General features: G+C 43.4%; 1 protein-coding gene across 1 annotated transcript in view; it reads left to right on the forward strand.

Moving 5' to 3' along the window:
- Positions 1-19471: 19471 nt before the first annotated feature.
- The window catches only part of LOC135220775 (carboxy-terminal domain RNA polymerase II polypeptide A small phosphatase 1-like), a 37233-nt gene continuing 32005 nt past the window's right edge, over positions 19472-24699 (forward strand). Inside the window, exon 1 of the mRNA XM_064258247.1 lies at positions 19472-19749. Coding sequence (XP_064114317.1) covers positions 19525-19749 — 225 coding nt within the window. The 5' untranslated portion in view covers positions 19472-19524. The remainder of the gene's footprint in view (positions 19750-24699) is intronic.

Genomic DNA, 24699 nt, shown 5'->3' on the forward strand with positions numbered 1-24699 from the left:
GCTTCAGTTCATTCAACGGTTATATCAAAGAAGAGGATAGGGCCTTTGGAAGAAATGGAGCAGTTACTGGTCACGTGGATGGAGGATCAAATACAAAAGCGTATGCCTCTCACCCTCTTAAACCATTCAGACAAAGGCGCGCATGCTTTTTGAAGAACTGAAGAAGAATTATGATGATAACCACAACAAAAGTTTTGCAGCAAGTGCTGGATGGTTTCGTCGTTTCAAAGAACCGCCATAATTTTCACAGTGTGAAAATTAGCGGTGAAGCAGCAAGCGCTGATGCCGACGGAGCTGCTAAATTTAAGGATGTTTTATACGAGATCGTCGTTAATGAAGGCTACTTGCCAGAGCAAATTTTTAATGTTGACGAAACCGGACTTTATTGGAAACGTATGCCACAACGGTCCTACATCCACAAAGAAGCAACGGCGATGCCCGGGTTTAAGGCATACAAGGATCGATTGACTCTTCTGCTTGGGGGAAATGTGGCTGGGTATAAACTGAAGCCCTTTATGATTTATCACTCAGAAAATCCAAGGGCTTTAAAAAAAAACATCGACAAGCATACACTTCCTGTGCATTACCGTCATAATAAAAAGCTTGGATGACTGCAATATTGTTCGAGGACTGGTTTTTCGTTCATTGCTTTCATTCCGGTAAGTGAAAGATCATTGTAGGAAAAATAACATCCCCTTCAAAATTCTTCTGATTCTCGACAATGCTCCTGGCCACCCTCAGCACATCGGAGATATTAACGAGAATGTAAAAGTTGTGTTTCTGCCACCAAACACAACTTCTCTCATACAACCCATGGATCAGGGTGCTGTGGCTACGTTCAAGGTGTATTATCTTCGGAACACGTTTGCGCAGGCTGTTCAGGCTACGGATAACGAGGAGAAAGATCTCAGAACTTTCTGGAAAGAATTTAGTGTTCTTAACTCCATTATGAACATTGGAAGGGCGTGGAAGGAGGTAAAGAAAGAGTGTATGAATGGGGTCTGGAAAAATCTGCTGAAAGTGTATGTGAACTCGTTTAAAGGTTTCGATCAGAATGAAGAAGAAGTGGAAATCAATAAAAAGATCTTGATACTTGGAAAGTTTAGATTTAGAAATTGACGAGGAAGATATCCAAGAACTTATAGATGTGCAAGATGTAGAGCTAACGGCAGAGGATTTAATTGCACTTGCAGAAGAGAAAAAAAAAAGCAGAAGAGGAAGAAGAAATAAAAGAGCCGGAGTGAACGTTTACGACTAAAAAACTGGCAGAGGCGTTTGCTTAATTGATCAGGGAAAGAAACTTTAAAGTGAAATGGATGGGGACGAGGAACCGTTTGCCAAAGTTCAGAGGGCTCATCAAGACAGCGTTGCATGTTACTGATTAATTTATGAAGAACGAAAAAAAGGCACTGTGCAACCTACAATGGATTTTTTCTTCAAGAGAACGACTCCAGTGCATTCCGCTTCCCCCAGCCCTACCCCCTCACTTGAGACTCGATCCTGTACGTCTCGGAACAGTTGTTTCCTCGAGACACCTGAACTAACAGAAGAAGAAATTCTATCTGAGGAAGAGCGAATTGATGATCCTGCTGCTTTATCATCATCCTCCTCTTCCGATCTTTAGTTATAGTTGCCATGAACAGCCTGACACCGATCACGTATGCCGACAACGGACCGAATCTTGGTGAGTACCCTTTACGCTACAGTCTGATCCTTGTTCTTATTATTAAATTTCTTTTTATACTTAATTATCATAAGTCAATCTGCATTGAAACACCCGAACTAGCTGATATTAATAATTACTATACCATATATGTATAGGTATACTGTGTAGTGTAGGCTAATCTTCCATATATGTGTATATAGCCTAGCCTATATGGTACTGATTAACTTAGTGTAGGCTAGGCTATATCCGAGATACGATTTTCTCAACTTACGATGGGTTTTTCGGAACCTAACCCCATCGTAAGTAGGAGAATACCGTACTTAGCTATAGTCTTCGACGTCCCCAACAGAAATTCAAATTTCGCGGCACACGCTACAGTTAGGTCAGGTGATCTACCCTCCCGCCGCTGGGTGGCGGGACTAGGAACCATTCCCGTTTTCTAATCAGATTTTCTCTGTCGCCGGTTCCAACAACACCCTTGTTGGTTCCTCCTGACTGGATTTTTGTATTTTGTTTGCTGTTGATCTTCTTGGACTGTCTTTTGGTGAAGTATTGGATCGTTGGCTTGGCATACACTATTGTGGATTGTTTTGGATTTTTCTCGTAATGTCAGACTCTGGTAATGTATATAGTGTGTGTGTGAGGGAAGGATGTAAGGTGAGGCTACCAAAGGGTTCGGTAGACCCTCACACTGTATGTATGAGGTGTCGGGAGAATGAATGCTCAATTATTAATCCATGCACTGAATGTGAAGGCCTGAATGAGGAAGGATGGAATTCTCTATCTTCTTATTTGAGAAAGCTAGAGAAAGATAGAATTAGGAAGGCTTCTTCCAGAAGCGCCAGTAGGTCTTGTTTCAACGAGCCAGTTGAGGGCAAGTTAGTTCCTAATCCAAATGTAGTACTATCATCCTCTCCTACAGTTTCAGCCCCTTCTCCCTTCACCGAACCTGCAGATTCGTTTTTGGAGATGGCTAATATGAAAGCCGCTCTACGCAGGATGGAACTGCAGATGCTTGCTTTGCAAGGTAAGAGTGATGTGATCAGTGAGTGCAGTGTTTCCAGTGCAATGGAGGGGGCGTCTGATCGGCTCCGCAACGCTCCCAGGTCTAGACCTCTTCCAAACTCCCAGGCCCAGTGGAGGAGGAATGTCAAAAACCGTAAGGAGGTTGTGGAGAATCCCCACCGGTCAGGCGTCCCTTCGGCAGGTTCTGTTGTTTCGTCCCAGGCTGCCAGGGATCGCCACAGTAAAGGCATCCTTAAGGAGTGTTTTTCTTCTGATTCGGCTTCTCCTAGACGCGGATGGAGCTCGGCTGAGGAGTCTCGTCCCTTGAAGAGATCCTGGAAGGCTCCCAGCAGTATGTTGAACTCCAGCCCGTAACGCTTCTCGGAGGAGTTCCCTGTGGACAGGAAGAGAGCCAGGTGAGCCCCAGTCAGTCCTGCTTCTCGTACGGCTTGGCCTTCCTCTTCTAAGCCCCTCTCACCGTCTTCGGAAGATCAGGAGACGTCTACCAAAGACGGATACTGTCAACCTTTCAAGAGCAACTTTCGACGTTGATGGGCGCTCTGGTCAGGGACCCTCCCCGCGCAGAAGGATATCGCACTCCCGATTAAGAAGTCGAAGCTCCCTCCTCGCAAAGGAGTGCCTCTCGGGGCAGGAGCCTGTCTCCAAGGGAGCTCCAGCGCCTCTCACCTGTTAGGTGCTCTCTTCCGGACAGGCGCAATTCTCCTGGCAGACGCTCTATGCCTATTAGGTTTTCCTCTCCTCACAAGCGTTTTTCGCAGGATAGAAGCTCCGCTTCTCACAGACGCGCCTCCCCTAGCAGGCCCTCGGTGCTAGCCAGACACTCGTATTCCAGCAGGCGCGATTCTCCAGGCAGGCGTGTTTCTCTTGATGAATGCGCCTTTCCTCTCAGACGCGTTTCTCCTGATAGAAGAGCCTCTCCTCGCAGGCGCTCCTCCCCTAGCAAGCTCTCGACGCCAGACAGGCGCTCTTCGCCATCCAAGCGCTCTTCACCAACCAGGCGCTCTCCTTCCTTCAACCGCTCTTCTCCGTGCAGGCACGTCTCGCCAGACAGGCGCTTGGCGCCTGGGAAGTGCTCTTATGCCGATATAAACGACTCTCCTTCCAGACGTCCTTCTCCCGTCATTCACGCGGCTTCCACTAGTCGTGTTTCTCCTAGCAGACTTGCAGAGGAAGTAGCCGCATCTCATGAACGACTTTGTGAGGACTTCGAAGAAGTATCGGAGGAGGAAGTCCCCAGAGTAGCAGCGCTTTCCGACTACAATATCTTGGCTACACTGCTGGTACAAGAGTTCGGGGATGATCTTAGCCCAGCTGCTCCTCCCTCTCCTCGGTCTCTCTTCTCCAGCACGAAGACTTCGAAGGGATCATCCTTCCTGAAGATGCGCCCTACCATATCTATGAAAGAAGCCTTGCAAACAGTTGGAGATTGGCTAAAGTCCAAAGAAGAGGCGGGGAAACCCGTTTTTTCTTGTCCTCCCTCCAAGCTCTCGGGGAAGCAGGCATATGGTATGAGACAGGAGAAAACCCGATGGGTTGGGACTCCCCTCATTGGCAGAAGCTTGATTTCTCCACCATGGTGGATTCCACGAAGAGACATTCCCTTCCAACGGCCAAGACAACGTGGGGAATGACTGAACTAGACCATTTCCTCAAGGGACTCTCTCGAGTGCTGGAAGTTTTTAACTTTTTAGATTGGTCCCTTGGGGCATTGGCCAGAAAGACTCTTGACCCAGATTTTCTGGGCCCAGAGGAATTGAACTCTGTTCTTTCCTGCATGGATAAGGCAGTAAGGGACGGTTCGGGGGAACTGGCCTCTCTCTTCGGGGCAGGAGTTTTGAAGAAGAGAGTCCTGACGAAATCCGTTTCTCCAGTCCAAAGGGCGTCTTTGCTTTATGCTCCCCTTTCTAACCAGCTGTTCCCGAACAGATTGGTGAAGGACATTTCTCATTTCCTGGCGGAGAAGGCTACTCAGGATCTGTTGGCGCAGTCTGCAAGGAAAGCGAGGCCAACGGCTTCCTCCGTCAGGAAGGAGAAACTTCCTTTTCAAGAGCCCTTTCGAGGGGGCACTTCACACAGAGCCCCTTTCAGAGGAAGAAAACCAGTCAAGCGTGGTAGGTCCTCTATCAGGCCCTTCAAGAGGGCTAAATAGGATTCGAATCCTCCAGACTTCAGTAGGTGCCAGGCTTCTCGATTTCGCAGAATCCTGGGCACAGAGAGGAGTGGACAACTGGTCTCTCTCTATCTTGAGAAAAGGATATCTCATCCCCTTCAGGGAAAGGCCTCCCTTAACTACAACTCCAAGAGAACTTTCGGCCAAATACAAAGACCCCGTTCTGTGGCGAACCCTTCTTCTTATGGTGGATCAAATGCTGGAGAAGGAAGCCATAGAGCCAGTTCAGGATTCCCACTCCCAGGGTTTCTACAATCGCCTGTTCTCGTACCAAAAGCCTTGGGGGTGGGGGGTGGAGACCTGTTTTGGACGCAAGTGCCTTGAATCGCTTTGTAGAGAAGAGGAAGTTCTCCATGGAGACAACTTCTTCGGTTCTCGCTGCTCTTCGCCCGGGAGATTGGATGGTTTCCCTGGATCTTCAGGACGCGTACTTCCACGTACCGATACATCAATCTTCAAGGAAGTACCTGAGGTTCATGGTACAAGGAAAGATTTACCAATTCAGGGCTTTGTCTTTATCTGGACGACTGGCTTATTCGGGCCGAGTCGGAGATTCAATGTCTGGAGGACATGCAAATAACAGTACGATGGCCCAGTCCTGGGACTGCTGATAAACCACGAGAAGTTCCACAGACCGGTCCCCTGCCAAAAAACATCGGTGGTATCTGGGGATTCGGATGGATTCTCGGGGTTTTCGAGCGTATCCATCCCCGGAAAGAATCGAACGGGGCATGGAGAAGGTGACTACATTCTTAGAGAGAGAACAAAGCTCCGCGAGGGAGTGTCTAAGTCTGCTGGGGACACTTTCCTCGCTGGAACAGTTCTTCTCTCTAGGAAGGCTTCACTTGAGATCCCTGCAGTTTTACCTAAAGCAGATGTGGGATCAAAGGTTAGGAGACCTTGCGGACTCCTTCCCGATCCTAGAAGGAATAAAAAAGGAACCGAGTTGGTGGCTTTCCCCACTCAGGATGAACAAAGGCTTGTCTCTTTGAAAGCCGAACCTGCGCCTAGTGTTGTTCTCAGACGCGTCAAGAGTCGGGATGGGGAGCAACACTAGGGGCGAAAGAAGTGTCAGGCACCTGGTAGGGGGACCAGGTGAACTGGCACATCAACAAGAAGAAGTTGATGGCAGTCTTTCTGGCCCTGAAGAGCTTCAAGCCAGAAGTCAGAGGCTCGGTGGTCCAGGTCAACTCGGACAACCACCACGACTCTGGCATATATAAGGAAACAGGGAGGGGACGCATTCCCTCTCCCTGTATGGGGCAGCAAGAATTTTGTTGCTGTGGGCAGAGGAGAGAGAAATTACGCTTCTCACCAGATTTGTTCAGGGAGAGAAGAACGTAAGAGCGGACCTGCTGAGCAGGAAGAATCAAGTCCTCCCCACAGAATGGACGCTCCATCAAGACATTTGCCAGATGTTGTGGAACCTTTGGGGCAGACCACACATAGACCTTTTTGCCACGAATTGTAACAAGAGACTGGACAACTTTTGCTCTTCAATTTGGGATCCGAGGGCAATAGCGGTAGAAAACGCTCTCCTTCTGGACTGGTCAGGGATAGACGGTTACGTTTCCCCCATTCAAGCTTTGTGGGGGAAGTGGTGATAAAGGTTTGTCTCCTCAACAGGAACGAAACTTACTCTGATCGCTCCCTTTTGGCCCGCTCAGGAATGGTTCACAGAGGTACTGCAATGGACGGTGGACTTCCCCAGATCTCTTCCACTCAGGAGAGATCTGCTCAGACAACCCCACTTCGACAGATTTCACCAAAACCTCCCCGCTCTCTGCCTGACTGCATTCAGACTATCGAGAGACTCGTCAGAGCGAGAGGCTTTTCGCTCAAAGCTGCTAGCGCGATCACCAGAGCCTGCAGGTCATCAACCTTGCGAGTATACCAGTTGAAGTGGAGATGGTGCAGGATGAAGAAGCTGTCCTCATCCAATACCTCTGTTACCATGATTGCTGACTTCCTTCTCTTTTTAAGAGAAGAATGTAACTTAGCTGTTTCTACGATTAAGGGATATCGTAGTATGCTATCCGCGGTGTTAAGGAACAGGGACCTGAAGATTGCGGAAGGATAAAAGACCTGTATGAAGCCTGATCAGATTTTTTGAAACTACCAAGAAAAAGTGCTCTAGACCTCCTAGTTGGAACTTAGATGTAGTTCTGAAGTTTTTAGTATCGAACAAGTTCGAACCTCCTCAACAGGCGTCCTTCAGGGATCTCACTAGAAAGTCGCTGTTTCTCATAGCTCTGGCAACTGCTAAAAGAGTTAGCGAGGCCCATCTCTAAGAATGCTCTGGCGTTCTTTATGAGGAGCGTCATAACAGAGGCGCATGCAACGTGCGATGACGAACAGTTTAAACACCTTAAAGCACATGAAGTAAGGGCCATTGCGACATCTCTGGCTTTTCAAAAGAACATGTCTCTGAACGACATTCTGGCAGCTACTTACTGGAGATGCAACTCAGTGTTTGCATCTCACTACTTGAGAGACGTGAGAGGAACTTACGATAAGTGCTTCTCGTTGGGGCCCTACGTATCTGCAGATTCGGTGCTGGGACAGGGAGCTGAAACTGATCCTTGTTAGTTTAGTTTAGTTTTATTTTTAATTTGGTGATGTGTTTTTTATGGTTGTTTGAAAGAGGGTTGAGTGGTAACCCCTTTCAATTGTAGTTCTAACACGGGTTAGAAATGATCAGGTGGTCGGGATTGGTTTTGTGCTCCTTGATTGTGCCAGAGGCAAAGGTTTGGTCATGTAAGTGGGTTAGCCCCCATTGACGAAGATCCTAACACGGTTCTGTCACGTAAGTGGGTAAGCCCCCATTGACAAGATCCAGAAGAGTTTTCAGTCATAGGTCACTATCTCGCTGAAACTCTTAAGGGGGCCGGCCGAAACCCCTATATATGGTGGTATAGGGCGAAAAATGCAAAGTCATGAAAAAATTCATGGAGCTTCATATGGCAATTGAGAATACGTATACGAAATATTTCGTCAAAATTCCTCTTACTTTCGTAGTTACAGGGTAATTAGTTATCGTAACTCAATAAGCCTAAAACATTTGATCCGTACAAGAAAATGCAATATTTCTTCTATTATCGTAAATTTTCATACAATCAACTTACCTGTCAGATATATACATAGCTAAGACTCCGTCGTCCCCGACAGAAATTCAAATTTCGCGCCACTCGCTACAGGTAGGTCAGGTGATCTACGGCCCTGCCCTGGGCGGCAGGACTAGGAACCATCCCCGTTTTCTATCATATTTTCTCTGTCGCCGGTGGTATCAACATTGTTGTTATTACCTCCTGACTTAGATTCATTTTTCAACCTTTGATCAACGTTTTTTCGGCTTTTTGGTGACGTATTTGGATCGTGTTTTGGCATTCGCTACTGTGGACTGTTTTTGGAAAATAACTCTTTTGGATTTTTCTCAGTATGTCTGATTCTAATGTGAGTGTGAGAATGTGTGTGAATGTAGGCTGCAGGGTGAGGATACCGAAAGCTTCGGTTGATCCTCACACTGTATGCCGTAAATGTAGGGGGTTTTCAGTGTTCTGCTATTAACTACTTGTAAGGAATGCGAGGGATTGAATGCAGAAGAGTGGAAGACTTGACTTCTTATTTGAAGAAGTTAGAGAGGGGGGATAGAATTAGACGATTGAAAGGTGTGAGTTCAAGGCCTATTGAGCCTTTCACTGATAATTCTAATCCTACTGATGTAGATTCTCCCTATGTATCATTCTCAGAGTGCTTTTTCGGATTCGGCATCGGAAATCGCCATCTGAAAGCTACAATTAGAGACATGAAGTCCAAGATGGCTGACTTCAAAGGTAAGGCTAGTGAAAGTGAGCATTACAGTGAAGTGAGTTCTCCCAGTGTTTTTGTGGAGGGGGCGTTTTGATCGTCCCTACGCGACGCTCCCAGCCTAGACCTCTTCCAAGCTCACAAGCCCAGAGGAGAAGGAAAGACCCCGTCGAAAGCCTTAAGGAGGTTTGTGGGGATCCCCAACGGTCAGACGTCCCTTCAGCTAGCTCTGCTTCGTGGCAGGCGGCTCAAGGGCGCTTTAGAAAAAGCGTCATTCGCGAGTGTTTACTCGTCCTCTCCCTCTCCTCACCTAAACGAGGGTGGAAGGAATCGAACTTGTCAAGACCGCTGAAGCGTCATATGAAGCCTGACATAGATTCTAGTCCAGAGCGTTTTTTTTTTTTCTCAGATGACGCTCCGTCATCTAGCAAGAAAGCGAAGGGGGCGTCAGCGTCACCTGAAGTGTACGCGGAAGTACCCTTTCCTTCTTCTCCCCCCGAGTGATGACGAAAGACGTCATGCACTGGACGTTGGGAGAAGCGTCAAGAAGATCATCATGGCAGTTTCAAGAGCAACTGTCATCTCTAGTGGGAGTTTTAGCGCCACGTCGGAAGGACGTGACGCTTCCAATTAAGAAGTCTAGTCCTCTCTCACCTGTTCAACGAGAAGCGTCATACAGACGGGAAACGGCTAAACGTCTACAGAAACGTCTAGTTCGAGAGCGAGAACAGGTGCTTACGAGAGTTTCGTAACGCCAGAGAGACGTAAGACGTCTTTTAGACGCGAAGCGTCATTGGAAAAGGAGCATAGACATGACGCTCCGTCCAATATTATGACGCCAATAGTAGGACGCCTTTGGAGAGCGGAGCGTCTTCCAAGCGCGAAGCGTCATCGAGACGTCAGCGAAAAGACGTCATCCATGACGCTTGGCGAACGGGAAAGCGTCATGTAAGCGGGAAGCGTCTTCTAAAATTCTAGAGAAGCCGAAGCCTATGACGCCTTCAAAGACTATTAGAGCGGGAAAGAGGAAGGAGTATCATTCCCTTAGCCCCTCTCCTATTAGGAGTTTGTCTCCTCAAGAAGAGGAACGTTCGGAAAGGAGAGCGGAGAAGCATGTAGATCCCGAGTTAGAGGAGAACTCGGATGACGAATATAGTGGAAGAGAAGGTCTGTCTAACTATAAGGTGTTGACTACCCTACTTCTTGAGGAGTACGGAGACGAGTTGACTCCTGCGCTCCTCCTTCTCCGCGCTCGCTCTTTTCCAGTGGCTAAGACGAAGAAGCCTTTGTCTTTTCTCAAAATGAAACCCCCACCATATCGATGAAAAGAGCTTTACATTCCTTTAGACTCAATGGATGAAGTCTAAGAAAGACTTAGTAAGGACAGTCTTCTGTATGCCTCCAGCAAGATTAGCTGGGAAAAGAGGCATTTGGTATCAGACGGGAGAGAATATGGGTATTGCTCTCCCTTCTACAACCGAAACAGATTTTTCGACTTTGGTTGACGCTTCACGGCGTCCAAGTCTCAATTCTGCACGGATTACATGGGGAATTTCGGAACTGGATCATCTCCTCAAGGGACTCTTTCGTGTATTGGAAGTTTTTAACTTCTTAGATTGGTCCCTTGGGGTGATGTCCAAGAAAGCCCATGATTCGGAAGGAATCGAACCTGAAGCCCTGTTATGCATATTGTCTTGTATTGACAAGGCGGTACAGGATGGATCTTTTGAAATAACCTCTTTGTTTGGGGCAGGTCTTTTAAAGAAAAGGACTGTATATGGCGCCTTCTTAACAAAGGCAGTCTCACATGCTCAGAGAGCAGCACTTCTATATGCGCCTCTATCTGACTTTTTGTTCCCTTCTCAGTTAGTAAAGGAAACATTGCGCATTCTTTTAACTGAGAAGGCAACTCAGGATCTGCTGACGCAGTCAGCAAGAAAGAAGAAACCTGTGTTGCTGCATCGGTCAAGAAAGGACCCAGTACAACGGTGCAGCCCTTTCGAGGTGGTCCGACCTCCAGACCTTCCACAAGGAGGAAGGCTCCAGAGAAGAGAGGTAGATCTGCTTTTCGTCCCTTTAAGAAAGGAAAATGAAGATTCTCTCCTCCAAGCACCAGTAGGTTGCCAGGCTCCTGGGATTTGTGGAAGCCTGGACACTGATAAATGCAGACGCGTCATCTTTGGCGATCTTAAGGAAGGGATATCGTATCCCTTTTCCTGAACACTCCTCCCTTAACGTCAATACCAAGGGAACTATCAGCCAAATACAAGGATCCTGTGCTGAGGGATACTCTTCGATCGATGGTGGAACAAATGTGGGACAAGAGAGCGATAGAATTGGTACGGGATCAACACTCCCCGGGGTTTTACAATCGCCTTTTTCTGGTGGCGAAAGCCTCGGGAGGCTGGAGACCAGTACTGGACGTCAGCTCTCTGAACAAATTTGTTCAGAAGGAGAAGTTCTCCATGGAGACTTCTGCTTCAGTCATGGCGTCATTACGTCAGGGAGATTGGATGGTGTCTTTAGATCTCCAGGACGCCTACTTTCACGTCCCGATCCACCCTTCATCGAAGAAGTACCCTCCGTTTTCATGACGGGGGGAAGGATCTTTCAGTTCAGAGCCTTGTGTTTCGGCCTGTCCACAGCTCCTCAGGTCTTCACAAACCTGATGAAGAATGTGGCGAGGTTTCTTCACCTCAAAGGAGTGAATGTCTCTATGTATCTGGACGACTGGCTCATCAGGGCCAGATCGGAGAGACAGTGCTTGGAGGACCTAAAATTAACTCTGGATTTAATCAAAGCGTTGGGATTGCTTGTGAACCTCGAGAAGTCTCAGCTGACCCCCAGACAAGAGTCTAGTCTCTGGGGATTCGGATGGATTTCTCGGGGTTTTCGAGTTTTTCCTTCGCAAGAGAGAATCGCAAAAGGTTTGCGGATAGTCTCTCTCTTCTTAGAGAAACAACAAACGTCGGCGAGGGAATGGTTGAGCCTTCTGGGGACTCTGTCCTCACTAGAACAATTCTTCCCTCTAGGGGAAGACTTCATATACGTCCGCTTCAATTCTTCCTCAAGAGGTCTTGGAGCTGGAAAACCGGACAACTGTCGGACGTTTTTCCCATTCCAGTGGAGATAAAGTCACACCTACAGTGGTGGTTGCTCCCTCTGGAAGAGAACAAAGGGATCTCGCTAACAACACAGAACCCAGACCTAGTGTTGTTCTCCGACGCGTCGGAGAGAGGTTGGGGAGCGACATTAGGCTCAGAGGAAGTGTCAGGCACCTGGGAACCAGCACAGGTGTCTTGGCACATAAACTGCAAAGAGCTCTTCGCCGTACATCTGGCCTTGAAGAGCCTAGAACCTCTGGTGTCAAACAAGGTAGTGCAAGTAAACGTGGACAACACCACCGCACTTGCCTACATTCGGAAACAGGGAGGGACGCACTCCTCGTTCCTTTACGAGCTCACGATAGACCTATTACTTTGGACGTCTCACAGGAACATCTCCCTGCTGACAAGGTTCGTACAGGGAGTAAGGAATGTGAGGGCGGACAGGCTCAGCAGGAGGAACCAGGTCCTTCATACAGAATGGACACTACACGAGGAAGTGTGTCTCGATCTCTGGTCTCTGTGGGAACTCTCATGTGGATCTCTTCGCAACATTCATTTCAAAAAGGCTCCCAGTGTTTTGCTCGGTCGTGGAAGATCCAAGAGCACTTATGGTAGACGCCTTCCTGCTAAAACTGGTCTCGAGTAGACGTTTATGCTTTTCCCCCATTCAAAATCCTGGGGTTAGTAATGAAAAGTTGTGGCGTCAAAGCGACGATGATGACGTTAATAGCCCCCTTTTGGCCGGCCCAGGAATGGTTCACGGAGGTGGTAGAGTGGATCGTAGACTTTCCAAGATCCCTACCAAGAAGGACGGATCTTCTCAGACAACCACACTTCAAGAGGTACCATCAAAACCTCCCCGCTCTCGCTCTGACTGCCTTTCGACTATCGAAAGACTTGTCAGAGCGAGAGGCTTTTCTCGCGAAGTGGCAAGCGCGATCGCGAGAGCACGCAGAACCTCCACTACGAAAGTATACCAATCGAAGTGGGAGGTATTTAGAAGGTGGTGTAGATCCAAGAAGTTGTCCTCCTCCACTACCTCTATAGCGGAAATTGCTGATTTCCTGCTATTCCTGAGAGAAAAATCTCATCTAGCCGTATCCACAATAAAGGGATACAGAAGTATGCTCTCGGCTGTATTCAGGAACAGAGGATTAGATCTGGCAAATAATAAAGATCTCCACGATCTCATAAGGTCTTTTGAGACTTCAAAGTCTAAGGAACCAGTACCTCCGAACTGGAACCTAGACGTAGTCCTCAAATATCTGTCATCGGAAAGATTCGAACCTCCTCATCGGGCATCGTTTAGAGACATAACCAGAAAATGCCTATTCCTATTATCTTTAGCTACGGCAAAGAGAATTAGTGAATTACATGCTCTGCAAGATAAAGTAGGATTCAAGGGAGACTCGGCTATTTGCTCGTTTAAGACCCTGTTTTTAGCGAAAAACGAGAATCCCACGAATCCCTGGCCTAAGTCATTCGAAGTCAAAGGAATTGGCGAGTCTCGTAGGCAGAGAAGCAGAGAGGTCTCTATGCCCTGTTAGAGCTCTGAAGTTCTACCTTCAGAGAAAGCATCAGATGGGAGGCTCTAGACAAGGTCTTTGGTGCGTGGTAAAAGACCCCACAAGACTGATGTCCAAGAATGCACTGGCATTCTTTGTAAGAAACGTCATTACAGACGCTCATAAGGTCTGTCCTGACGAACAGTTTACAACTACTGAGAGTAAAAGCTCATGAATGTAAGAGCTGTAGCGACGTCTCTCTCGTTTTATAAGAATATGTCGCTTAAAAACATCATAGATACGACATTTTGGAGATGCAACTAAGTATTTGCATCTCATTACTTGAAAGACGTTCGTGTGACATATGAGAAGTGTTTTTCTCTAGGTCCTTTCGTATCGGCGGATACGATTCCTGGGTACGGGAGCCGACAACCAATCCTTAAAATGTATATACTTTTCTTCTTTTTGGATATGGTCTGGAGTCTCTTCGAACAATGGAGGACTTGGTTTAGCACGGGGCGGCCGTCTGTGTTGTTCAGTAAGAGACGCTTGTCATATCCAATTAGATGAGTATAATTTTTTTTTTTGAAAATTTGTTTATGTGTGTGTAGTGGTTTTGAGTTACGGTTGTTGTGACGAGTTCGGGGATAACTCGGACAATCCTTAGTTCTAACATATGGTTAGGATCAGGTGGTCGGGATTGGTTGGTGTGCTCCTTCATAAGGTGTATTGTCATATAAGTGGATCAGCACCCATTGACAAAGTCCTTTCAGGCTCTGCCGAGTAAGCGGATAAGAACCCCATCGGCAGACCCACAAGAACTCTTTGGCCATAGATCATATATCTCGCTAAAGTTTTCTTGAGGTGATGCAGACTACTGGGCAAACACCCACGAAGTCTACCACCTATCAGGTAGGAACCAAGGTTTTATTTATACCTACAACATATGTTGTTTACCTGTCTATTCCATATAGTAGCTGTCTCTTACCCTCCACCGAAGGGTGCCAATCAGCTATGTATATATCTGACAGGTAAGTTGATTGTATGAAAATGATATTGTTATGTTACAATAAAGTTTCATACATACTTACCTGGCAGATATATACAATTAAAGGCCCACCCAGCCTCCCCGCAGGAGACAGGTGGAAGAGAGAAAATATGATAGAAAACGGGATGGTTCCTAGTCCTGCCGCCCAGGGCAGCCGGTAGATCACCTGACCTACCTGTAGCGAGTGGCGCGAAATTTGAATTTCTGTCGGGGACGACGGAGTCTTAGCTATGTATATATCTGCCAGGTAAGTATGTATGAAACTTTATTGTATCATAACAATATCATTTTGATAATTATTGTCAAAGAAATTGGGAGAAATGGCATCTGTAGACATTCCCCGAGGCGAGAAGGAGACTTCAGGCTCAGGTACCAAGTCCAGTCCTGATTTAGTGCGATCACAGACTTCAAGTAGTCTACACGTTCCATTTCACCTCTGCCATTCGCCCGCTTTTACGTATGTTTATGTATGTTTCGGCAAGAATTTCATCATGCCAATGAGGAAAAGACAAGGAAAACATCTCGCTAACATACAGACGAAGAAAAATCGCTCAAGTATTATTACAGAATATCATAATATATGCGTAGTTAGTGAAGAGAGAGAGGGTTACTTAGTAACGCCCCCGTCTTGCTTGACAGCACACGTCACACTATGCCCAAGGCTACGATCTTTGAGCAAAGAGATCTTCATTTATGATAAATAACAAAGTTTTGGTTTTTCAATACCCAAAATGGAATATGAAATTCATAATAATCATGATTTATTAAATTGTCTTTGTAAAAAAAGATTACGCCTTCGAGTTTCACCTCTTGACATTCTCTTCCATTTTACGTTTGTTTATCTTTGTTTCGGGCAAGAATTTCATCATGCCAAAGAGGAAAATATAAGGAAAACATCTCGCTAACATACAGAAGAAGAAAATTCACTGTAATAAGCCGAGTTAGTGAAGGGGAGAGAGAGAATTGCGTAGGAAGGAGTGCCCCATCTTGCCTCAAGCAGTGCCCCAGGCTGCGATATATGAGCAAAGGGATCATCATTTATGATTAAATTATGATAAATAAAATAGTTTTGGTTTATTAATACACAAAAAGAAATATACATTCATAATAATCATTATTTATTAACATTGTCTTTATAGAAATACGAAGGAAAACTTTGAACGCCCGTATCTCAAAACTATACTTATTGACCTTCAAAATCTATCTTCTCACTAAGTTTTAAAGCTATAACATTGGAATTTGGTATATAACTCAGAAAGACATTATAGAACAATCAAATAGAGCCCTTTTTTCCAATTTTTGTTTCGTATTTTTTTTATAAATTTTTTTCTCGTGATTTATAGGGTTTATTTTTTTACCATATTGAAAAATTCATATCTAGCAAAAAAATGACTTTTAGAAAAAAAACTCCTCCATTCGATTGAGGTCTACATCAGGTCTATATATGGTAGTAATCCCCAGGTCTTAATATTAAATATCAAGGGAGGAGATAGAATTTGAAAAATGGTTATTTTCGGGATAAATTGCCCTGGCGTCACAAAACCGAAGGTCAGAAGCGAAAATCATATGCGGTTTGGAGATGTCCCAAGTCACCTTATTAAGTGGTATGAATATCAAAGTCCTGTCCTTAAAAAAGGGCATTAGCCGGCCGGCCCCCTTAAGGCAAAGCAAACTCATAGACAGTACCCATGAAGTCTTCTGCCCAATCAGGTAAGAACCAAGGTCTTTGACGTACAACATGAGTTGTTTCCTGTTTTTTGTTTGTATTATTAAGCTGTCTCTTACCCTCCACCAAGGGTGCCAATCAGCTAAGAATATATCTGCCGGGGAAGTTGCATGTACAAAAATGATATTGTTATGATATAATAAAGTTTTGTACATACTTACCCGGCAGATATATACGATTAATGGCCCGCCCAGCCTCCCCTCAGGAGACAGGCGGAAGAGAAAATCTGATTAGAAAACAGGAATGGTTCCTAGTCCTGCCACCCAGCGGCGGGAGAGTAGATCACCTGACCTACCTGTAGCGTGTGCAGCGAAATTTGAATTTCTGTCGGGGACGTCGTAGACTATAGCTAAGTATATATCTGCCGGGTAAGTATGTACAGAACTTTATTGTATCATAACAATATCATATATATATATATATATATATATATATATATATATATATATATATATACACACATATAATTATATATATGTATGTATACAATTATATATATATATAATTTACTTGAGAAGAAATCGATACCACTGTTTCGAAGCAGGCCTTGAAACGTGATGCCTTATCATGCCAAAATATCTACCCACTGCCTCAGCTATGATGCCTTTTGACTCCTGAGAAAGGACTTCAGGCCTTCCAAGATTCTCACTCTTTTTGCGATGACAGTCATAGTTTTTTTTCCAGTTTCTTTTAACAAAGGATTAATCTCTTAATGTATTTAGCTATACAGGAACATGAAATGAAGGACGCACCAACATCCCTGGCCTCTGAAGGTTATAGCCCAGATTCGGTTAAGCCATCTTATTTCCTCTGAGTCGTTAGCCATGGCTGTATCCAAACTCCATCACTCAGTCTGAAAATACAAGAAATGTAAAATGAAAAATGGCTTAATAGAAACTTAACTGTCCATTTGTTCTTTCATGACCTTCATGGCCCTGGCCAGACAGGGACTGGTTCCCAGACCACCTAGAATTGTCCATCCAAGGCCCCTGGGGGCTCGCCCAAAGACCGGACCTCCTAACCTCCTAAGGCAGCCCCACTTTGAGAGGTTTCATGAGGGCCTGGATGCCCTCTGCCTTCATTGGGGGGAGGCTATCAAGCTGCTCCTGAACAAGAGAGGCTTCTCCCGCAGGGTGGCCTCCCACTTGTCGGGGTCCCTAAGTAAGTCCTCTGCGGCAGTTTACCAGGCAAAGTGAGACTGCTCAGGGCCTGGTGCAAGGAGCGAGACTTGGACCCCTTACAGACTAAGATCCCCCACGTTGCGGAGTTCCTAGTCCACCTAAGGGAGGACAAGGGACTTTCCATTGCGGCCATCAAAGGGGTCGGGGCAGCGTTGAGCCAGGTCTTCTACCAAAGGGGTGTAGACCTGGGTAACTTCAAGGACCTCTTCTTACTTATTAGGGGCTTTGAGCAGACCTGCTCCCCTCAGGGCCTTGGTGGATCCTCGCTGGGACGTAGCCAGGGTCCTGGATGCTCTGAAGAAGCCTCCTTTCGAGCCCCTCAAGGACATCACAGGCAGGGAGCTCATGCTCAAGATGGTCTTCCTGCTAGCCTTGGCTTCCTCCAAAAGGTTGGGTGAGCTTCATGGCCTCTCCTATGATGTTTCCCACTCGAGGGGCTGGAAGGATCTCACTTTCAGGTTCGTGCCCTTCTTTGTGGCCAAGACCCAGAACCCCTCAGTAGTAGTGGACGATCAGTTTGTGGAGTCAAGGTGGTGAGGAAATACCTCAGCAGGACGGAGGGTCTCCGCCACGGGATTCGGAACCTGTTTGTTTCCACCAGCCGGGAAAAGAAGAAAGTCTCTAAGAACATCATCTCTTTCTGATAGAGAGAAACCAATAAGGGGGTCTACGAGGAAGCGAGACCCCCCCCCCTCAGGGGGCGAAGCCCCACGACATCAGGGGCATAGGCCAGGAACTTGGCCATCAGTCAGGTGCTCCAGGCAGGAGTCTGGGAAAGGCAGTCCACCTTTACTCCCATTACCTCAAGGATTGCATTAGCAGGTCCCTGGACTCTTTCGAGATCGGTCCGGTGGTGGCAGGTCAACAGAGAGCCTAGTCTTGCCAGGTGTGTCGTGAGTGTGAGTGGGTGTGTGTGTGTGAAGTATGAACATCCTTCGTAATCCTACCCGGCCCCCCTTCTTCATCCCTTCCTGGGCCTTCGGCGTACTTGTCAGGATCTCTCGTATATACAGGTGAGATTAATGAGAGTTTATCATATACAAACCATTGCATTACGTACTCTGGTGGTTGATTCTTCCCCTCCCCTGCGGGGAAGATCGATTTCCCCCATCGTCGAACCCCCCCCCCCCCTCTGCCCTAATCCGCTGGAGCATGTCCCCCTCCTCCCAGGACAAACGAAACCTCAACCTTATACCGGGCCTCCCCATCCCTAGATACTCCCACCTCCTAAAGAGTAAGTCTCCTATGATAGTAGTTCAGGGTAAGTACACAGCGTTGGAACAAATCACAAATTCTTAGTAATTTTGTATTTTCCCTAGCTATACTTACCCCGAACTACGGAGTTTTTAAGCCCTCCCTGCCTTCCCCTGCATATCTGAGGACAGGAGCATTAGAGGTGTGGAAAGGACTGGAGACTGGGTCATGGGTCAGGATCTTCGACCCCTGGGGCACGTACCTGGCTAGGGGTAGGGGAAGGAATAACCAGTTTTTTCTGGTCGGTACCAGATTGACATTCAGAATTCTCCTACAATAGTAGTTCGGGGTAAGTATAGCTAAGAAAAATACAAATTACTAAGAATTTGTGATATTTTATGGTGGCTGCAAATCATTGCCACTAACATTGAAAATTGTAGTTGAATCCTCATATCTTGTGCTTTGTTGTTGGGCTGAATATGTGGATCAGTACTGCTGCGATAGGCACTCCGAAATCCTTTTGGTGATGTGATAAGGTTTCCAGTTACCTTGATGCCCAATTCCATTCCTAACTATTTTATCTTTTCAAGTTTGTGAAACCTTGTGTTATTTTATACATTTAGTATCATGTTTTCCTCAACTTCATTTTTGGTATAGATATAATTTATTAAAATTTTTTACATCTGGAATAATTTTATCCAAGAGAGTGGCTTGAGTTTTGTTGTCTGTCAAAATAAGACTTTCTGGCCTCTTTTGATTATGCATGTACTATGTTATCGTCCCAGATTCTTTTATCTAGAAAAAAATTTGTCTTAAATTTTGAACATCATTGCTGTAATAGTTTGAAAGAGAGAAGAGAAACAACAGGAGTGATTATGCTGCATAGGTACTTCATAAATGTATGACATTAGAATGGAAGAGCCTCAACAAGGAAAATCTCATCACAGCCATTACACTGTGGTGAAATCATTATAGAATATTTATACTCAGTATCTGATAAATGTTTACTATATAATTATATTCATGAAATTCTTTTTTTTTTTTTTTTTTTTTTTTGTCTTCCAGGAAGTCAGAGTGGTGGTAAAAAGCCAAAAATGAGTCTCTTCCGCACCCTCTTCTGCTGTTGTGTTTCTGCAGAGAATGAAGGAAGCGCTGCCCAAAATGGTGTGTGTGTATCAGAGGATGTGCCCCCATATACTCATTTACCACCACCAACAGGACCTCAGAGACATCTGTTGCCCTCCGTCAGCCATCGAGACATGCACAAGAAGTGCATGGTTATTGACCTTGATGAAACCCTGGTACACTCCTCATTTAAGGTAAGATAATGAACATCCAGTTTTACTTTATAGTACTGTATTTTACTTCTTTTTGTCTTGTTTGTTGTACAGTGATCTTAATGATATTTTTATTTTGTGAGTTTTACATAGGATCTGATGACTTATATGAACATAACATTCAGGAAACTTCCAAACACTGAGAAACCATTATGTTAAGTCTCATGTAAGTGCAATATTTAATGATAATCCATCCCCCATCCATGAATAAAATTGTAATTTTCCTTTGAATTTTGGAATTAGGAGGAAGAATAACAAGTGACAGCACCCACAGAACAGTGTTGTGGAAGGTTTTATATTAATTTAGGAACAGTGATATCCAATGCAAGTTCTCTTGAGATGGAATTCACCAAAACTTAAATAGGACTTAAGATTTGGGAACCAAATATATTGAAATTGCATGTAGCAGCCATATGCAAAAGTAAGTTTTAATTAAGTAACTTACCCAGTAATTATGTAACTAAAAGTTTCTGCAATCAGCAACTTGAATTTTGAACATTCACAAGTTGCGCTATTTCTAGGGGTTAGGTGACGCGCCCCACCCACTTGCGGCTAGAGAGGAACAACTAGCAAACATGGCTTCAATGTGTTTCTGCCGGCTGATGTTTGTACAACTGTTAGCTCCAGCTTGATTTTGGAATTCATTCTATGTTGTATTCCTATCGTTTTGGTGAAGTATTCTGATTTTGTATTGCCTTTTGGTGCAATTAGATAGAGTTAGACTCCATTTTTTCTGATTTTGACAGTTTGGATGATTGTGATTTTACCAATAACGATGATTTTGGACTTGACTTAATATGTCAGACTTGAGTAGTTCCAGTATTAAGTATTGCAGCAATGGCTGCAATAAGGGCTGCAGTACCCGTCTGACTAAGGAGTCGTATGATTCTCACTATTTGTTCAGATTGTAGGGGACAAATTTGATTGGGGCTTGAATAAATGGAAGACCTTAAAGTCACACTTACGTAAACTGGCAAGTGATAGGGTAAGAAAGGTGATGGCTTGACAAATTAGCAAAGCTTTAGGTAGCCTGCAATCCTGTCAGGATGATATTACTGATGATGATGATGTTAATGTTGTTGAGCCTGTCATTACTATTAACCCTGTTCCCAATTCTCAATCTGTACCTGCTCCTTACCCAGCTCCCTTAATTCAAACCCAACACCATTGTCAGTCTTCAGATTAGGATTGGTAAGAGGTTCGAATCTATTACAGAATCTTTTCACTCAGCTAGCTTGCTTCTATGAAGGTCCTAATGTAAGATAGGAGTGCTTCAGCATCCAGTAAGCTCCTAGTGTTAGTGCGTCACCCGGTGACACCTAGTTCTAGTGTAGTGTGGGAGGAGGTGGCTTCCCAGCCTGCCGATTCTCCTAGGCCAAGGTCAGTGACATGCTCCCTTGCACCTGGGAGGAGTTAAACTGGTAGCCTAAGGGAGGTTGGTGGGGTGGGGTCTGCCCACAGGTTGTCACCCCCCTCTGCTGAATCTGTTGCTAATTCCCTGGTTGCAGCTAAACGCTATTGAAAAGGCATTTCCTTAGATGTTTCCGACTTGCTTCAAGTTCTTTGTGAGTTTTCCCGACCAATGTCAGTACGTTTTTGTCGCTTCTGCCATTGAAAAGGTGTGCAAAGGATGTGTCCTGTTTCCTGTATCATGTAAGAGAACTAGAGATCCCTCTGCCAGTCCTCAACCTTCCTGCAATCATTGTGAGTTTAAGACTTACAATAAGTTAAAGATTAAGACGTTCCACTGGCTTACGAACACAACGTGAACGCCTTAGCATAGGACTTTTTACAGGACTTTGATTATTAAAACACAAGCTCCCAAATCATTGATACTTTGAATCACTCTCATTTCTGAAAGGCTTTCTGTTACTGTTCATAACAACATTCTCAGTAACCTCATTTCCAAAATTGTTCATAATATCAGAACTTTGGCTACTGAGGTTTTCACAATTGTTACTAGAATTTTCATTTGTTACATCAGAAACATAAGTACCACACTCAGGCACAATTTCTTTAAAAATTTGGTCATAATGTCTGTGAACAACTGAACCATCATTGCAATGGATTCTACATGAAATTGGTCCAGTGCATGCATCTACTACTCCAGGAATATTTGGTGGTCCATATCTAGAATAGTTTTTGACATAAACATGATCACCCTTCTCATAGCTAGGCTTTTCCGTATAAACATTAGTTTTTATTTCCCTTATGATAATTAGCCTGCACTTCTTGCTTCCTTATACCATGACTATTTACATTAGGCTTAAGTAAATCAAATTTGGTTTTCAACCTCCTTTTCATTAACAATTCACATGGTGATACACCAGTAGTAATAATGTGCGGGGTGATGCAATAATTAATAAAAAATCTATGCAATATTTTCTCTGTGGTACCATTGCATTTCTCTAAAACATTCTTAAAAGTTTTGATTGCATTCTCAGCCAAACCATCTGTTGATGGATGGTAAGGTGTATCTGTGATATGTCATATACCATTCATACTAAGAAAATGGCTAAACTCTTTACTAGTAAAAGAACTACCATTATCACTTACAATTATGTCAGGAAGATCATGGGTACTGAAAACATGTCTTAGCTTAGATATAGTGACGTTAGAAGAACATCCATAAGTAGGAATTACCTCCAACCATTTGAGTGTGCATCAACTAATATTAAAAACATCTGCTAGAATTAAGTTGTAGGAATATATATATATATATTATATATATATATATATATATATATATATATATATATATATATACACATATATGAATAACTTGATCACGAAGTATATAAAACATGATTCTATGTATAAATAAAAGGTTTTTTGCCACGAAGGAAAAAAATGAAAAAGCGAGATAGCCGAGTACTTTCGGTCTTGTTCCGACCCTTTACTAAGGGGTCGGAACAAGACCGAATGTACTCGGCTATCTTGCTTTTTTCATTTTTTCCTTCGTGGTATGTGACATACATACATATATATATAAATATATATAGTAGTATATATATCATACCTATACTATATATATATATATATATATATAATATATATATATATTAAATATATATTATATATATAGATATATATATATATATATATATATATATATATATATATTTTAATATATAAATATATATATTCTATAAATATATAAATATATATAATAATATATTATAATATTATATATATATTAGATATATATATATATATATATATATATATATATATATATATATCTAAATATATATATATATATATATATATATATATATATATATATTATATATATATATATATATATATATATATATATAATATATATATATATATATATATATATATATATATATATATATATTATATATATATATATATATATATATATATATATATATATATATATATATATATATATATATATATATATATATATTATAGAGATATATATAATACATATATATTATATCTATATATATATATTATATATATATATATATTATATATCTATATTATTAATATATATCTCATATATTTATAATATTATAACTTATATAATATTATATATATTTATATATATTATATATATATATATAATAGAGAAATAATATATATATATTCTATTCAGTTATATATATATATATATATATCATATATATATATTTTTTTACGTATTTAGCGGCCTTGAGAGAGACTATTATCGTAAACGAAATAATTGAGGGATTTCAAGAGGAAATTGCTTTAACTTACCGTAAAACTGATAGTTAGTGATAACTTCTTTAGAGGGAAAGGTCGCCAGAAAACTCAGCTCGTTACTTTACAGCTATTTATTTACAAAAAGGCCCTTGCTGGCCTGGAGAAAATGTAAATGCAGCGTCCACCACGGTGGGACTTATATATCTCTCACGAATGGATAATAGCTGGCTAAAATGTAATTGGATGAATTCAAGCTGGTTTCATAAACTTGGGTAATGCACACTTGCGGGCAGAGACTGGGCACGTGACTCATGGAATCTGGAAAAGAATCCCAGATTAAACGAGATAAAAGAAAAAATTACTTCTTGCTTTGATTAAGGCTGATTAATTCTCTAACATTGGGGGAAGGAAACTCTAATGTTTCACTGAGGTATGCACTGAAAGCTTGGTCTTTAACAAGTCACAAAGGGAAGCACGTGGCCCGATGAGGACAAAGGGCTTTTGATGTAGAAGGGGTGTAAAAATGAGAATTGAAAATGAATTTAGCAAGAGTCGTATGGTAGTAAAAGGTGCTGGGTTGAAGTTTACACTTTTAGACGTACCGGGAATGCAACTATTCAGTGTATCGTTGTGGAAGAATGCGGCCTGACTTCGTTCAGGTCTGGGGTTCATGTCCGCCAGTACGCCGAGCCGATAGGCTTAAGTTTGGGAGGCTGGCCGGCTGGACATCTGTCCTGGGTCACAGACTGTAGCGGACTGAGAGAGATACTGGTTCTTCCTTAATGACTTGGGGCTTCCATACATCGCCTCGGGCACTGCCTGAAAAGTGATAAACACAACGCCAGCAAATTGGGAAGGAAAAAGAGGTCTTATTGTAGAGGTCCCTAAGATCCATTTCAAAGCCTAGCTACTCTTGTGACTTGCCTCTCTTACCCTAAGCTTCCGTCAGACTGGAAATACCTCCCTACGACATGCTCTCTCCCCCAACATCAGTTGCTTTAGGAGAAGGCATGGCTGCTTCTTTTATAACTAATATCACTAAAACTCTGCTGGGAAGGCGAGGCGTTCTATAAACATAGCAATATATATATATATATATATATATATATATATATATTAATATATATATATATATATATATATATATATATATATATATATATATATATATAATATATATATATATATATATATAATGAAACATATAATGACATTAAAACGATGAAGAATTCT

Source organism: Macrobrachium nipponense, chromosome 2 (genome assembly GCF_015104395.2).
Source record: "Macrobrachium nipponense isolate FS-2020 chromosome 2, ASM1510439v2, whole genome shotgun sequence".
In the NCBI taxonomy this organism is placed as follows: Eukaryota; Metazoa; Arthropoda; class Malacostraca; order Decapoda; family Palaemonidae; genus Macrobrachium; species Macrobrachium nipponense.